Raw genomic sequence first — 17,495 nt, forward strand, 5'->3', positions numbered from 1 at the left:
GAAGGAAACACGGAAACCACAGAGGAAGAGTTTACTTTCAGCTAATCATGTCCGCCCCCCTCCCCTCCCCTAGTCCTGCGAGATACGATGGATAATGCTTTTTCTAGTCCTCCTCCATCCCAAATTCCCCCTCCCCCGTTTTGATCCCGCCGTCTGAATGACTCGGCAGTCCCGGTCGGAGGTCCTGCGGGGTGTATTTGTTTGGAGTGCAGCAGTCCTGACCAGCTTGGAATGCAGTGCAGGCTCTTGGGGAAAGAAACATGCAAGGGGGGGGATAGAAATCAAATGTTGCCGGGTGTATGAGCTCAGCCCAACTCTGCTAAGCTGAGCCCAGCCCCTCTAACCAACAGCCAGGCAGAGCAGAACCAGAGCAGACGCCAGCGGCACAGACAATTAAACAGGTGTACCATTCGTTATTTTAAAACCTATCCTTTGAACAAAGCCCCTCAAGATTATTTTCATCTCATACTCTGAGTGAATGAGTTAGTGTGTGTGTGTAATGGAAAGAAAAAACAGACAACGTCATCATGTTTAAATTACTTTATAATCATACAGTACATCTTTCATACGGGATCTGAGGCCTGTGGCAGCATGAAACACATGAACTTTAAAGTCGCACAGAAACGGACGTTTGAGATCTAATTTCCGTAGTTTGACGTATTTCCGACGCAAACAAGCTATGAGGGTGGGACATGCGTTTAGAGGAATTTGGAACATTGACAAGTGGACGGGTTTTAAGAACTTCAGACAGATTGGATAAAAGGATAGCGTTGATCAACGGGTGGATGTCGTGAGATTATTGGCCTAAAATCTAAGGTAGGCTACCTGTTGTCATTGCACGTGACCTACCGTTTTCCAGGAAGTAAGAAATGATATACTGTATTTTGATATAATACAACAAAAGTAGAATTTTGTAATTTTTTTGGGCATACATCGTTGAATAGGTAAACACTTTGACCAATTATGTGAACCAAAATGGGACAGAATGCTTTTTTCATTTCAGTGCGACTTTAACAGAGGACGGTGTCTTCCAGAACCAAGACAGCTGCAGTGGTTCGCCAGTATTTAAACTGCCCAGGGCTGACTTAACAGACTGTGTGTGTGTGTGTGTGTGTGTGTGTCACATATATCTGACAGGTCACGCAGAGTATCACCTGGTGAATAAAAGCAACATGCTGGGTCATGATTTCACACCAGACACATGATGAGGCACTTGGCCACCAAGACATCCCGAACGTTTTGATTGCACAGGGACACTGTTGCACACGATAACTTAACATGGTCAGACACGGTATATTCTTTAGATAAGTCTCTGTAATAATTGTCTCTTTACTGTCAACATAAACTTTCAGATGAGGGGTTGGAGTTTATTGCGAGAGCAGGCACATTGGCTTCAGTTTTTGGCACGTTAAACTCGACAGAATTGCACTTGACTTTCAAAGTCCTGTTAAAACAGTACAGTTTCTTAGGAGAGGCAGAGGACGCCCTCGCCTTTATGGGCTTCTGTTTACACTTTCTGACACCATCTTCCCGCGTCGAGGGGGTGGGTTCAGTCTTCTCCTGGCTGCCAGGTATCGTCGTGGCCGCAGACACCTGATTGTCCACACTTCGATCACTGTGAGAGTTCGCCGCTTTGTCCCCCACTCTGTGTGTCTCGTGGCAGGTCATGGAGCGGCCAGTGTGTGTGTGGGTCACGGTACCGCCCATAGTGGGTGCGGACTGCGAGGGGCAGTGTGACTGGGCAGTGGGGCTGATGCTGGGGTGGACCATGGTGCTACAGGAGCCCCCACCTCTGTGGGTCTCCTCTGGGCCCGAGGCGTCCGTGTCTGGGGCAGCTACAGGCCGCTGGTCCCTGGGCTGGACCCCCTGATGGGAGGCGCCGGTGTGGAGACAGTAGCTCTGGAGGTGGCAGCCGTGGGGGGGCCCTGACCTGGGGACTCTGCCCGGCGAGCAGGGGTGGAAGTGGGTCGGGGGACAGTGGACGTAGTGCATACGGCACTCCACGGGTTTGTAGACCGGGTCTAGAGTAGACAGCAGGGCCTGGCTTTTGCCCCCGGTGGCGGGGAACGGAGGGGCCTGGGAGGCGGGGGGGGAGCAGGGGAGCGGGGTCCACGGCACGGCCACGGACTGCTGAGGAGGAGGAGGATGATGGGGAGACGGGGGGTCCCTGCAGCTGCAGGCGGCGTTATGGGGGTACTGGCAGCAGGGCGGGGCGTCCGAGGTAAGCAAGGCCAGCCCGTTCTCCTGGCAGGGCGCCCCCCCTCTCCCGGCCTCGCCCTTGTGAGGGACGCGCGGGCAGGGGGTGGTGCGCGGGCCACGTCCGTTGCACAGGCGGGCACGCGCCTCCGGGTCCTTTGCCGGCTTCTCCTCGTTCCTGGGCCCGGAGGCCAGGGGCTCCAGCTCGTAGTGTTCGTGCTCCACCTCCCCGCCCCGGCTGTCCAGCTGGTACTTCCCCGCCGCGGGGCCCTTGCCCTGGGGAGAGGGTGCGCCAGACGAGGTGCCCTCGGCAAACGCCTGGCACTGGAGCCTCTTGGGTAGGGGGATCTGGCCGCAGCTCCCCTGGGGCCCCAGGCAGCGGCACATCACCTGGAAGAAGAAGGTGGCGAATGCCCAGCTGATACACATGATGAGCATCATGAAGGTGCCCAGCTGGGTGTAGGCCAGCACCGTCGACGGCATCATCATCGCACCGGCGACAAAGGTGGTCAGCGCCGCCATGGCGATGGCGGAGCCCATGCGGCCGAGGGAGAAGACCACCTTTCCCTCGCGGTCGGGCTCTGGCGCCAGGCGGTACGCCACACCGTAGTGCACGGCGAAGTCCACCGACAGGCCCACGGCCACCGAGATGGTGACGGACTCCAGCACGTTGAGCTCCCAACCCAGCAGCACCAGCGAGCCCACGGTGACAAAAATGGTCCCAGCGATGGAGAGGATGGCGTAGAGGCTGATGATGATGTTCCAGGTGGTCAGCAGCATCACGCTGAAGGCCACCACCACCGACAGCGCCATGGCGATCAGCGTGCCGTCCGACAGGCTGTCCTGCAGGTCGTAGAACTCCAGGTTGCTGACGAACCAGCCGTGGTTCAGCCCGGTCGGGGCGTTCCGCAGCTCATCGCGGACCCAGGTGTCCACCTCGCTGTAGAACTGGTGCATCTTCTCGTAGGCCAGCGTGAAGAGGTAGGTGCTCTGGAACTCCAGCACGATGGCCCGGATGGTGTCGTTGATATCAAAGCGCGGCCCGGGGGTTTTGCTGTCCAGGTGGTAGATGGTGCTGCGGTCGAGCTCCATGATGGCCCTCTTGATGCACAGCTCGAACACCTCCTGCTTGTATGGGAAGGTGGACTGGCTGCAGCAGGGGTAGACGGAGGCCTCTTCGCAGTCCTGGTTCTCCATCCACTGCTTGAAGGTCTCGATGAAGCAGCTGGTGAAGTCCTGCTCCTCCGACTGGAACACGAAGCTCTGGTTCCTCAGCTTCTGGCAGAAGTTGAGGATCCACAGTTGGGAGGCCGGGCTGGCGATGTTGAAGGTGCTGTCCAGCATCAGCTTGCCCTTATTCTTGGGGTTCAGGGGGTCCCCGCTGTCGATGGGGGTCACGCCCCAGATGATGGTGATGGGCATGTGGAGGTCTTCCCCGTGGTGGACCCTCTCGAACATGAAGAGCTTCTTGTACTCAGCGTCGTAGCGCTCAAACGGGTGAGAGGACCGGAACACCTGGAACTCGGAGAGCTCCAGGGACGGGAGCTTCATCTTGGGGTTGACGCACACCACGTAGGCCCCTCCCACGGTGAAGGCCAGGAACCAGAAGAGCCAGAGGTAGCGCAGCTTTATGACGATGCAGGGCAACACCTTTTCAAAGAAGATCCTGGAGGCCTCGGACACGGTGAACAGGCACTTGTTGGCCCTCTGACACAGGCTGTACCAAAGGGAACGGGTGCAGAGCCCCCTCTGCTGGGGGGGAGGTTTAGTGCAGGGGAACAGGTTGGGCAGATATCGCTCGTGGAGCACCACCACCGCCGGCAGCCAGGTGACCATCAGGATGTAGTTGACCAAGATGGCGGTTCCGGCGTAGACGCCGAAGCAGCGGATGGCGGTGATGTTGCTGACGTAGTTGGCGTAGAAGGCGGCGGCGGTGGTGAAGCTGGTGACGAACATGGAGAGGGCGGCGTGCTGGAGCGTGATGCTCACCGTCTCCGACAGCTCACAGTTGGGCTTGTCGAACTTGGTGTAGTTCCAGACGTCACAGAGGACAAAGGCGTCGTCCGCCCCGATGCCCACCAGGATGATCAGCGCCGTCAGGTTCATGAACGGGAAGAACTGGAAGTTGAAGACCATCCGATACAGGAAGTACGACACGGTGAGGGAGCTGATGATGGCGATCATGGTCATGAACGTGATGAACACGGACCGCGTGTACACGCACATGACTACCAGCACGATCACAATGGCGATGCCGGGATACACGGTGTCTGTGAGGAGGTAGTCCTGGAAAAGGTTGTGTTTGATGCCGAACTCGATCCCCGTGACAGTGGTGACTCCGTCCGAGGCGTTCCAGTTCTCAAAGTTATCCAGGTAGATGTTCATCATGGTCTCGCCTTTCTCCGTCGGCGAGAACAGCATGCTGTATTTGAGGGCAGGGGGGAGGTAGTCCGTGTTCTTGGGACTCAGGAAGTCCTTGTCCACCAGGAAGTGGAGGATCTGGTAGACGGCGTTGTACTTGGTGCACTTCCTGGGCACGTTGGCACATTTCAGCTGGTCCTTCCTGCGCGTGGTCATGTCCCAGCAGTCGGGCCCCAGCGTGCCGTTGTGGTAGTATTTGGAGCAGGAGCGCAGGATCTTCAGGGTGTGGGAGACGTCGCGCTCTGTGATCTTCTGGCATGAGGACTTGTTGGTGAGGACGGCGATGTAGTTGCCCAGCGTCCAGCTGGGGCAGCAGGAGGCGTCGGTGGTGCGTTGGCACAGGCTCCAGTACTGGGGGTGGGAGCGCACCTGGACACACACACACACACACACACAAGCACACACACACACACACACACACACAAGATTAGGTCAGTCGAACATGAATTATTTGGAGATGAGGTTACATTTCAAGGTATTCAGCTACTCTCCGACTAACTACATGCACGGTTGTTGTTGCCGTAACTGTGTTCTCTTACCCGGGTGTTGTCCAGATTGCACATGGATTTAATGGCTTGTATGTTCCACAGGTTCTTCCCCTCGGCAGAACTGAACACGAGTCTGGAATATCTGTCACCTGCAGAGAGAAGAAAAACGTCAGTATTTCAGGATAAGACAATTAGACCAATACTAGAGGAGAGGAGGCAACATATTGGAGGCAACAAATTCCCTCCTTAAGGACATTAAAGTTTTCTAAGTCTGAGTCTAAGAGGAGAGGAGACAGCATGTTTGTACCTGGGATGTCACAGAAGAAACTGTCTTTGCTGAAGTCCCATTCTGCTTGTCTTTTATCTCGGTCAAAGTGCTCCTCAGCCCACCTGTCCTCTTGGTGACTAGAACCACAGAGAAAAAAAAAGCATGTTTAATAAATACTGCTCAAGTCTTATACATATACAGTACACTAAATGGTAACTGGACTGCCTCTCATTCACCCACTCACACACTAAAGGCGGCAGCTGCCTGCAAGGTGTTTAGCCTGCTCATTGGGAGCAATTTGGGGTTCAGCATCTTGCCCCAAGGACACAGCCGGGATTCGAACCGCCGACCCTACGATTAGTGGACGTCCCACTCTACCTCCTGAGCCACAGCCACCTTCCGCCTGGAGTGTCGGTAGTATACATGCAGTAAGTGTCTGACTGACGACATTATTGTCTGACATGTTGTGCGGCACTTGTCTTTTGAAGCATAAACTGGTCTTTACGATTAACAGTTGAAGTCCACCCATAGCCTACAAGCAGCTATGATTTATCATCACTTTGACATTTTAGGGCCAAACAGAATGGAAGTGCGCTGAGGGAGGATGCTGAGGGCTCAGCCTCACAACAAACGAAGGAAACGACTCCTGGAAACCCAGGAAGTGATGACAGAGAGCCCATGATTGTAGACCAATGAGGGAAGAGATTACTATCATACTATACTCATCATACTACACAAATAGCCCTGGCTGTGATGAGTAGAGGGAGGGAGGGAGGGAGGGAGGAAAGGAATGAGGAGTGCAGACAGGTCTCCCTCTCACAGAGACAGGAAGTGTGTTAAATGAGGACCCCGGTCAGGGTTAGACACTGAGGGGTCAGAGCAGGACTCCCAGACTGACTGACTGACTGACTGACTGACTGACTGACTGACTGACTGACGCACGCACGCACGCACGCACGCACGCACACACACACAGATCTGGCTTTGATTACTTGCTGTCCAATCCCAGTGATGAGGATAGGTAATGGACTGACAATAGAAGGTAGAAGCTTTCTCCCTCCCTCCCTCTCTGTCAGCAACCCTCCCTCTAATCCTCCTCCTGCTCACCTCCCTTCAGCAGAGATTAGCATCAATCTAACCATCTCTCTAGGGGACTGGGAGAGAGGACATCTGATGGCCCGGGTTTGTGTGTGTGTGTGTGTGTGGGGGGGGGGGGCTACCTCTTGGCCTGCTCGTCAGCATATTTGAAGGGATAGTTGGCCAGTGTGGCTTTGTAGCCCGTGTTCTTCACCATGTTGTTCCATGTGACCAGGCGCTGGCCAATGGCGGTGCCCCGAGGCTCAAAACCCTGAGACAAACAAAGCGTTGGAAAAGCAGTCATTTTCATGTCTGAGACTCAACACGGCTCTATAATAAAAACACCCTAGCACCAGGACGGCCCACTGGGCCTGGTGAGCCTCACCAGTAAGGGGTCAGAGAAGTCCGGCAGGTCTGGAACCAGGATGCCCACCAGGGCACACACCACGATCAGCACCGTACACACCCCCAGCACCACCACGGGCCAATCCGCTATCAGCTCAGCATAGCTTGGGAGGAAGAAAACATGGTTGGTTAATCAAACCTGTACTGATATGTTAGGCTATTTTAATAGCCAAGGATAAATACAGTGGATTACTGGGTGATGACAGAGTTTTCGTCAGAAAGGAACGCTAAGATTATTCAGCTAGCTAACAATAACAGCTAGGCCTGTTTGCTTTTTGCACCCATAGGTGACACAGTGCCTATAGAGCTATAGGGGCCCCTCCAAATAAAGTGTTGCCAAATTATTTTCCTGCTCAGGCTTGGAGAGGGAATAACACATGCAAACAAGTATGGAGCCTTGCTAGCTGTACCAGAGAGGATTGTGGGAGTTGGTACAGTGAGACATTCTCCGCATTGATAATTTTGATGACTCACTCCTCAGGAATGACAGTTCCGCGGGAGTTTGACGGACGGACAAGAGGGGATGGGAGAGAGCTTTCGCAACGTACACACACACACAGACACACACACACACAATCGCATGCACACACACACACGACAGAATGAGAAAACGATTTTGGCAGGTCTCACCTTTTGGGGAACCGAAAAGGCCTTGCAGGGCTGAAAAACAAAAAGAGATAAATCGGGTTTACATTTGGAAGTCAAAGCAACAGCCAATCAAAACCAGATTTGCCCCAGCTGGTATCCGTGCGAGGGGGAACATGTTTTTTCATGAGGCATTTCTCCTCAGAAGCGGCAGCAGAAACGCACCTTCTTCTGTGGAACAACTGGCTCTATTCAGACTGACATAGCCAGGGGGATCACAACCTCTCTCTTCCCTCTCAAAACCCCTTTCAGGTGAGTCAGCCCAGCCATCACTCAAGGCTGTGTTTCTAATATACGGAAACACACTTATACACAGGCACACAACACACACTTACACAACACACACACACACACACACACACACACACACATACACACACACACACATACACACACACACACACACAGGCACACACACTGCCAGTGCATGGGGACTGTGAGGCTAATCATTTTTTAGGCCGATTAGTGAGTTCTCTCTCTCCTGCTCTGCCAGAAGGGGAGAAAGAGAGAGTAGGAACCTGGCCTGTCAGATGGGGTGGGTCCCTGGGATCCTGGCCTGTCAGATGGGGTGGGTCTCTGGGATCCTGGCTGTGTCAGATGGGGTGGGTCTCTGGGATCCTGGCCTTTCAGATGGGGTGGGTCTCTGGGATCCTGGCTGTGTCAGAAGGGGCGGGTGTCTGGGATCTGGGCCTGCCGGGTGGGGTGGGTCTCTCCCTCCACTGCCATTTGAAGCCTTCAGCTGCTGGGGATTAGTCTGGGCTTCCCATCAGCCGGCCTCCCCAGAACAGTGGGGCGTCTGTGGGCGGAAGGCCGAGCACGGCAGCAGTACCCAGCAGAGGCAACCAGATACAACACTGGATCACACACCAGTCAGTCAGCCAGCCAGTCAGCTAGCAATCCAGTCAGCTAGCCAGGAGCGGTGGGCCGCCATCATTCATGGCGCCCGGGGACCAAGTCCAAGCGCTCAGTCCAGGTCTTGGTCAGGGACTGGACTGAAGAGCATCTTCTGCATGTTTTTCATATTGGGCTCTTTTGGGAGGAAATCCTTGGGAACACGGGGAGAATATGCAAACTCGGCACAGAAGGGCCCGGAGACCTTGCTGTGGGGCGACAGTACTAGGTACTGCGCCACCGCGCTGCACGTGAGGGATTTTGGGGTTCAGTGTCTCGGTCAAGGACACTTTGGCACACTGCCGGGAGCTGGGATTGAACTGAGCACCTCCCCCAGCCAGCCGCTCTACCTCCCGAGCTACGTGCCACTCTGTCTTCATACTCTTGTCTACTTCCACAGACAGCAGATGACAGAGGTGATTATGTCCAGAAAAGAGATGCCTCATCCAGAAACATTGCACTATTGCTGCCTGTAGCATCTAAATTCTGAAACTTACAAGAATATCAATCTTCTGCAAGTATGTATAACTAAATCTGTGCCCTACCAGTAAAATAACTTCAGAAACGCATTAAATAGACTGTTTGAGATTGCCACCAAGCAACAAGGAAGTCAAAACAGCAAACAGGAAGTGAGCTCAGAAGACTCTCTCCCCCAGCCAATCGGTGCGCGCACACAGGATATTTGTCTGTGATTGGAGCAATATGGCCGAGGGGCCAAGAGGTCGGCTGTATTTTTCCCCTTTAAAGGGAATCCATGGAATGCTGTAATTAGAGGTTGCCATGGTAACTAGAGGCACATATGAACAAAAGATATTGGCAGGAATTCTTCACCACAGGGGAACTTGTGGGGAGGCAGTAAAGTCCTCCAAACTTCTTATGGACATGTTGATACGACAACCAGATGTCGTAGGGCACGGGCCTTTAGAACAATCTGTATACATAAGGTGAGGGTCATTAACGCTTGCAAAGAGACATGAGGAGTCCTGTTCTAGAGGGTCATAAACGGAGACAGCCACTCACCTTTCAATAGGGCTGTCTGCTACTCACCGACAACACCTAATGAAAAGCACATTGGACCATTCTTTCTGAAAACTTGATATTGTTAGCCAAGGAAAAATCGGTAAGTTAATTTATTGCTGTTCGCTGTGCTCTGTCTGTTGGGTTTCCTTGTATGGGCCTCGACCTGAGGAATTTGGGACGGAGATATGGTCCAACGTGGAGAAGCAGAGTTATGGGGAATAGTTGGACTGGATTCATACAGCATCCTCAGTTCAGTTCTCAGCACTGAACCATCAGAAGGAGCGCGGGGGCCGATCTATCTGACCAAAGGTCTGGTTTGGATTTGTTTGCAACTTTCCGATCCATGATTACATTTCAGAGTGTAATTTAGAAGATCCATAAAGCAGAGAGGTAGTCACCGCACTTTCGATTTATGACAGGACATGGGGAAACCTCGGCTACTATTTCAGCTTTTGACAAAACGGAACTTCATAAAAAAATCCATAAAAAAACAAAAATCCCCAATAACATTTTCTTGGCGACTGCAGATGTTTTCAAACCAAAGATCAATCTTTCTTCAGGTCATCACTATAGAAGACATTGTGTTCCTAATAATCGAGCTAAGGTAACATTAAATAAACATGAAAAAGGCTTTGTGGGTGACCTCTGTCAGAGCCCGTCTGTCAATGGCAGCAGAAATATTAAGAAACACAGACTCATGTCCTTGGGAAAGACTAGAGGAGGAGGGCAAAGGGGTGTGTGTGTGTGTGACTGTGTGTGTAGGGGGGTGGAGGGGTATGCTGGGGAGAGCAAGCAGCGAGCAGCGTTGACTGATGATCACACAAGCTCTAAATTCAGCAGGATGACAACCCACAGAGTCAAGTTTCCTCCCCCCCCCCCCCCCCCCCCCTTCCCCTGGTCTCTGATCACGGTCTCTCTCTGCCCAAACCGCCGGACGCCTCTATGTAAACTTACAACAGCTACTACTCTCCTGGCTGTTATTCTATTTACCGTGGGGAGGCGCTTTCTGGATCACTGGGTTAATGAATAAGGTAAATAGAGAGAGGCAGCAGGTCAGCACACGACACGCTGATGTGTGAGGGGGGGTGGGGGTGGGGGGTCAGAGGTCAACACCGAAGGGGTAAACTGCTAACAGACGTGCAGATATTTCAGTAATAAGGTGTTCGAGTCGGGGCAGGAGCAATTACTGTCAGCTCTGTCAGACTCACCCCTGTGATGGAGCCTCTCCCAGCACCACTGCACACAATTACAGACTGGACCGAACGGCGAGATCTACCCTGACTGGAGAGATCTACTGACGGGAGAGATCTACCTGACTGGAGAGATCTACCTGACTGGAGAGATCTACTGACAGGAGGGATCTACTGACAGGAGGGATCTACCTGACTGGAGAGATCTACTGACTGGAGAGATCTACCTGACTGGAGAGATCTACTGACGGGAGAGATCTACCTGACTGGAGAGATCTGACGGGAGAGACTTGCCTGACTGGAGAGATCTACTGACTGGAGGAATGGTTCAGGGAGTTACCTAGCACTGTGCCTGGGGCCCTGCGAATATATTTAAGCAATAACACAGAGTGACCGCTACTAGGGGCCACACTGTTCAACCCTTATCTAGCTAACGTTAAGCTAAAAAAAAGTTACTAGGCCTACTACCATGGATGACATTGCTACATCTATACTATAATGACACTACCTAACCACCAGAGGGCGATGTGTTTATGTTTATTTTGTTTGTTGCTAACGGTTAGCTTAAGATACACTATCAACGATCAATGCTACTGCTTGGCTCCATATCAACATCGCAACATTAAATAGACAAGCCAAGCTACTGTTACTTGTTTCCATTGAAAGTTAAATTTAAGCAATGTAGTAATGGTAGTAGCCTAGTACACTTTTTCTTTCGCCAGCGAATTAGCTATAAGTTAACTAGATAGCAACAGTTGAACAGCCCCTAGCAGCGGTCACTATTGCTCAGTTGCCCTTCGGTCGGTCAGCTATCCAGAAATAACTGACTGGTAGAACGTGTTACTTGAGTATTTCAGACTGCCGTAATCCCTGGGTGGAGGTACAGTACACCTCTGCAGTTCCAGGGGCTTTACAAGGTATCACTTCTTACAAGCTCCTAATGTAGCCTGAGCAGAACAGGCTGGTTTCTCTAAGAATGGGTTTAACAGAAGGCAACAAGCACCTTTCCAAAGTAGGTATTGCACATTAGCTCATACCGTGACTAACTCAGTCTGGATGGGCATACTCTAAACAGGTGTGTGTGTGTGTGTGTGTATATATGTGTGTGTGTGTGTGTGAATACAGTATGTTTATATACAGCATAAATGCAAATGTGTGTGTGTCTGTGTGTGTAAAAGCGAGAAGTGTGTGTGTGTGTGACGGAGGGGATTGACATGACCATGGACAGCTACATCCCCCAGTGTGTCGGGTCCAGGGGCCACACCTGCCATCTCCACATTCCTGGCCCTGAAATACGGGCGTGGACGGATTCCACACACACACAGGCTGCATTTCAACACTGTAACCAATAGTTACAAGCTGTCCAGGAGATGTCTTTGTTACGGCCCGGTTCACTCTGCCTACAGCAGGCAGATTAACCCCCCAGTCCTGCTGGGACATGGAGCTTTACTGCAGCCAGCACTGGCATGCCAAGGGATCATCTCTGTCCGCTGGATGGGAGGAGTGTGTGTTTGTGTGTGTGCGCGTGTGTGTGTGTCACCAAAGCCAAAAGCTAAGGCATTGAAAAAATTCTGTTGGATGTTATGTGAAAATCGCCATATATGGAGGAGACGCTGCTTCCTGTGAACTGAGGCCGGAAACTTTGTTGAGATTCCCAAAGCTTGTGCATCTATGATTACAATCTAATTATTTCTTGTAAAATGTGAACACAAAGATATTAAAATGTGTGTGAAGCCATTCGTCACAAGATCTTAAGTCTGTGACTGCATGTCATCTTCTTGGCCTGATAGAATGACGACATGAACGTCTAGGGACGTATGATTTCCATTCTTATTCAGGTCTTTATGACTGCCTGTCTGCCTGCCTGTCTGTCTGCCTGTCTGTCTGCCTGCCTGCCTGCCTGTCTGCCTGCCTGCCTGCCTGCGTCTGATGAAAGAAAAACAATGATATTAGTGCAGAAGGATTTTCAAGGATTTTTTTTAGGGAAACTGCAATATAATATGTGAAATAGGAATGTGAATAAGTTCCACCCATATGCTGGACCCATTCAGATCGGTCGTCTCCACTAGCCCGTCCCCGCCCAGAGCAGAGCACACCTCCGGCAGTGGAACCAATGTGTTTCAGCTGCAGCTGCTGCTGCTTACACCCCCGCCATCACCTAGCTTCACATGCGCACATCTCCTGCAGCGCTTCCGTTCGCTAGATAGGGTGACTGCCCTTCCTGCAGAACCAATGGCTAGCAGCTGTAGTAGCCCCCCCCCTCCTCCCCCCTACACCAGCTCTATGAAGACATCTCTACTAAGCTGATGAGGACCTGGACACTGGTTGCTCTGGGCTCTGACAGGCCAGCCATGTTGGACCCACAATTAGGTTTGGTGGCTCCTTTTCAATACTAGCCAAACCACTTAGCAATGCTCTCTAAGAAATGTGCTGTGGATTATTAACACACCGACTCACAACCAGTTAGAACATACCACTTGGAGTGAATCCATACACCAGATGGGACTAGTGTATGTTGGAACATGATGGTACCTGGTGAGGTGGCCATCGTGGGCCGGCCCACCTCCTTCCTCACCGTGCTGTCTGTTGGGCCGCGCGTCGGGGTACGCCCTCCATTAAGACCTGAGATAAGGTGCACAGCTGGCTTGTCTAGACATAAAGTCAGCCCAACCCTAAAAACACACGCACATGCACATACAAAGACCCATACAGGCACACATACGCGCACCGATCCCCCCTCCCATACACACACACGCGCACACACTCTTTGTTTACACACAATATCCAGTCGCACGCTCAAAGGTGCCTGGAGTCTCTTTGATCCGACACGCCACTGTTGCTGCCTCTGTCCTGCCTCTGCCCCTCTCTATGTCTGTCTCAGTCTGCCCCCACCCAGACCACAGCCCCCCACCCCACCAGGGGCGGCTGTAGCTCAGCGGCTGTAGCTCAGTTGGTAGAGTGGGTCGTTCAATGATCGAAGGGTCAGCGGTTCGAATCCCAGCTCCGACTGTCCACATGTCAAAGTGTCCTTGAGCAAGACTGGTCTGGGCACACAGACAAACACGCCAAGTACTGTAGGTGCTTCATCAGGGAGATGTTGGCGCTCTGCGGTGCCTGGGGGAAAGGCAGAACCCAGGGATGATGCTGCCATCAAAACCTGTCCTCCCTACACTGCCTGTGGGTGTGTGTGTGAGAGGAAGAGAGAGAGAGAGAAAGAGAGAGAGAGAGATGGAAAATTCCAACTGTAAACTTCACTAAGTCCACGAAGACGGGACATGTGAGAAAAAGCAAAGAGGTGATTCATAACCTCACCTCTATGCTGTGAACTTGGTTAGTTAGTCATACACCACTGCCCGACAAATGCAGTTGGAAATGCAACACCTTCCACCAACAAACCAACCAAGCAAGCAGTCAGTCAGTCAAACAGCCACACAAGCAGCCAGCCTACCAGCCAGTCTACCAGTCAGCCAGTCAGTCTACCAGTCAGCCAGTCTTCCAGTCAGTCTACCCGTCAGCCAGTCTACCAGTCAGCCAGTCTAACAGCCAGTCTACCAGTCAGCCAGTCTACCAGCCAGTCTACCAGTCAGCCAGTCTCCCAGCCAGTCTACCCATCAGCCAGTCTACCAACCAGTCTACCCGTCAGCCAGTCTACCAGCCAGTCTACCCATCAGCCAGTCTACCAGCCACAGCCAGTCTACCAGCCAGTCCTGCCAGGCTGAGTGCTCCTGATCCAGCAGAAACCTCCATAGAAGCTGGGAAGTAAGGAGCCCAGCTAATTCTAAGTTATAACAGCGCTGTTCAGATCCAGCTTTGATCCTGCTTTACAGGATAGAGTGGGTCTTTGATCTGGGGAGGGCACCTTTATGGGCTTTACCTCCAGGAGCCCAGGGCCCAGAGGGCAGGCACTACAGTCAGGGTAGAGCACTATAGAGTAGGGTAGAGCAGTATACAGCAGTATAGAGCAAGGTAGAGCAGGGTAGAGCAGTAGAGAGCAGGGTAGAGCAGTTCTACCCTACAGTTCTATAGAGCAGGGTAGAGCGGTATAGAGCAGGGTAGAGAAGTATAGAGCAGCATAGAGTAAAGTAGAGCAGGGTAGAGTAGTATAGAGGTTGAGCAGTATAGAGCAGGGTAGAGCAATATAGAGCAAGGTAGAGCATTATAGAGCAGGGTAGAGTGGTATGGGGCAAGGTACAGTAGTATAGAGCAGGGTAGAGCAGTATAGAGCAGGGTGGAGCGGTATAGAGCAGTCAGGCAGGTCTCTGTGTTCTTATAATGCAGGTAGAGGAGTCCGCTGCCTCAGCTCCCCTCTCCCCCTACCTCCCTCTGTCCCCTACCTCCTCAACCCAAATCCACCTCTTCAGTCTGGGGTAAAACGAGGGCGAAGGGAGCTCATGAGAGTCAGCTACTGCAGCCGCCTCCCCTCCTCCTCCCTCACTACACCCCCACCCTCCCTCCCCTCCTCCACCCCCCCTCCACCCCCCCCCCCCCCCTCAGCTGTGAGTCAGAGCCGGCAGAGTACAGAGGGTTGGGTCCTGCTGTGAGGCTGCAGGAGACTCCAGAGCCAAGTTTGTCCTCGGTGAACTTCCACTCCATCATTCATCCTTCACAGAGGTATGAGGAACACCGCCGCCTCTCTCCTCTCCCCCTCTCTGCCTCACACTGCAATCTGAAAAAGCCCAAGGCACCTCACCTGTTGAAATGTTTGCCATTTAACAACATGTAACACAGACCCTTAAATTGGCTTTCCTAGTGTAAAAAGGGGGTCTAAAATCAACAGAAGGGGCTTACAAGCGTTTAAAGAGGGCCAGATCGCCACCTTCTCCCGCAAATTAACAGCGGAGCTTACGGGCCCATCGGGTCCTATATCTCCCTTTTACAACAGGCAGACGTGTCTCCCTGTGTCAGGCCAGGTGATGGAGGGGGGCCTCTGGGGACAGGAGCCCTTTTCGGGCCCGTCTCTGTCGGTCTTGCGGAGGTATGTGTGAGGAGAGAACGCAGCGTCTGACACAGCAAGCCTGTTAGCCTGGGGGCACAGAGGGAGAAGTGTTGACCCGGCTGTCAGAGACGCTCCGCCCTGCTCTCGTAAATCATTATCACGTACGCACACACGCACACACACACAGATACACACACAAAGGTATGAACACACTCATACACAAGCGTACACACACGCATGCACACGCACACACACACAGGGCAGAAATGATATGATAGCGACTCGATTCTGATTCGTACCGGATAGATCAAAGGTCTGCTCTGAAAAACCAACAGGGTTCCTCCAGAGAGATTACAGACCTCTCTACCCCTCTCCCTCCCTCTCCCCCCGTGTGGTGTGTGTGTGTGTCTTAGGGGGGTACCGTGTGGCCGAGCCCTGTCTCTTCCCCCTGATCTCCCCAGGGATCTTCTCCGGGAGACAGGGCAGCAGACCGGGGCTGGGGGAGTGATGGATGTCTCTTTATACCGGCTAATGGGGCCATGTGGATACAAACTCCGGCGTGAAGATCCTCCCTGGACTCCCCAAGGGCTGCACTACTGGGCTACTTCGCACGGGTTCACCCGGAGGTCCGCCCTCGGCCCAGCCCGGCCAAGCCTAGCTAGCCCCCCCCCCCCCCCCCCCCCCAGCCCAGCCCCTCTCAGAAAGCAGCAGGCGTCGCAAACAGTTGTTATTCTTGATAATGCGCAAAGCCTTGTCAAACTGACACCCTGAAATCCAGAGCGCCGAGATCATTTTCAGAGCGGCTGGCCCGTCCGGGCTTGCAGCTGTCTGCCAGGCAGCCTGGGGGATCCGCTAGCGTCTCACTGGGGAGAAAGATAACCCCGGCAGGATATGGGAGTGGAGGAGAAGAAAGGCCACGGGGAAACTGAGGACAGATCTTGGAACGGCCTCTCTCACGAAGTGTCGGGCCAGATTAGCGTTGTTTCTTGAACGCTACGCCGCTCGACGCCCTGTGAGGTCAGGGCTGAGCTGATAAGAGCGGATGAGTTACGACGTGACGAGAACCCCGGTCCGAAAAAGAGACGTCGTGTTTTCTTACGTGTTCCCCCCACTCCGGTCGCCGTGGAAACCACCTGCCTCCGCCCCCAAGAAAACCCCCAACAACCTTGACCTGCCAGAATCAGAGAGGCGTGCGAAAATAAAAACGAACCTTTCCTCAGAGACGGGGAGAGTAGAGGAGGAGGAGGAGAGGAGGGGTGTGAGGAGAAGAGGAGGGCAGGAGGAGAGGAGGAAGAGAGGAGGAGAGGAATGCCTGCTATCTGAGAAGCCACTGGAAGCAATCCAAACTTGTGGCTAAAACAAGAGGAATGCAGCGGCGGTCCACGCATGGCCAGGAGCCTCGTCTCAGGGCGAGTGGCGTGTGAAGAGGGGTGGGGTCTCTGGGGGTCGTTGACCCCGGGGGAGGACGGGGCTCGGGGGCCGCTTGAGCCAGCGCAGCTAGAGCTTTCCTCCCAGAGAGCAGCTGTGGCTTCAGCCGCCTGAGGCTTCCCCTAAACTCTCACTAGACACACAACTACAGGCTTCCCCTAAACTCTCACTAGACACACAACTACAGGCTTCCCCTAAACTCTCACTAGACACACAACTACAGGCTTCCCCTAAACTCTCACTAGACACACAACTACAGGCTTCCTCTAAACTCTCACTAGACACACAACTACAGGCTTCCCCTAAACTCTCACTAGACACACAACTACAGGCTTCCCCTAAACTCTCACTAGACACACAACTACAGGCTTCCCCTAAACTCTCACTAGACACACAACTACAGGCTTCCCCTAAACTCTCACTAGACACACAACTACAGGCTTCCCCTAAACTCTCACTAGACACACAACTACAGGCTTCCCCTAAACTCTCACTAGACACACAACTACAGGCTTCCTCTAAACTCTCAC

The 17,495-nt window shown here is 52.9% G+C and overlaps 1 protein-coding gene across 1 annotated transcript in view; it reads right to left on the minus strand.

The window, feature by feature from the left end:
• Nucleotides 1–592: 592 nt before the first annotated feature.
• disp1 (dispatched homolog 1) overlaps nt 593–17,495 on the minus strand; it is a 46,357-nt gene continuing 29,454 nt past the window's right edge. Inside the window, exons 3-8 of the mRNA XM_084439330.1 lie at nt 7,486–7,515; nt 6,836–6,959; nt 6,594–6,721; nt 5,413–5,510; nt 5,157–5,254; nt 593–4,986 (exon numbers count right to left, since the gene is read on the minus strand). Coding sequence (XP_084295456.1) covers nt 1,336–4,986; nt 5,157–5,254; nt 5,413–5,510; nt 6,594–6,721; nt 6,836–6,959; nt 7,486–7,515 — 4,129 coding nt within the window. The 3' untranslated portion in view covers nt 593–1,335. The remainder of the gene's footprint in view (nt 4,987–5,156; nt 5,255–5,412; nt 5,511–6,593; nt 6,722–6,835; nt 6,960–7,485; nt 7,516–17,495) is intronic.

Source organism: Borostomias antarcticus (genome assembly GCF_949987555.1).
Source record: "Borostomias antarcticus genome assembly, chromosome: 6".
In the NCBI taxonomy this organism is placed as follows: Eukaryota; Metazoa; Chordata; class Actinopteri; order Stomiiformes; family Stomiidae; genus Borostomias; species Borostomias antarcticus.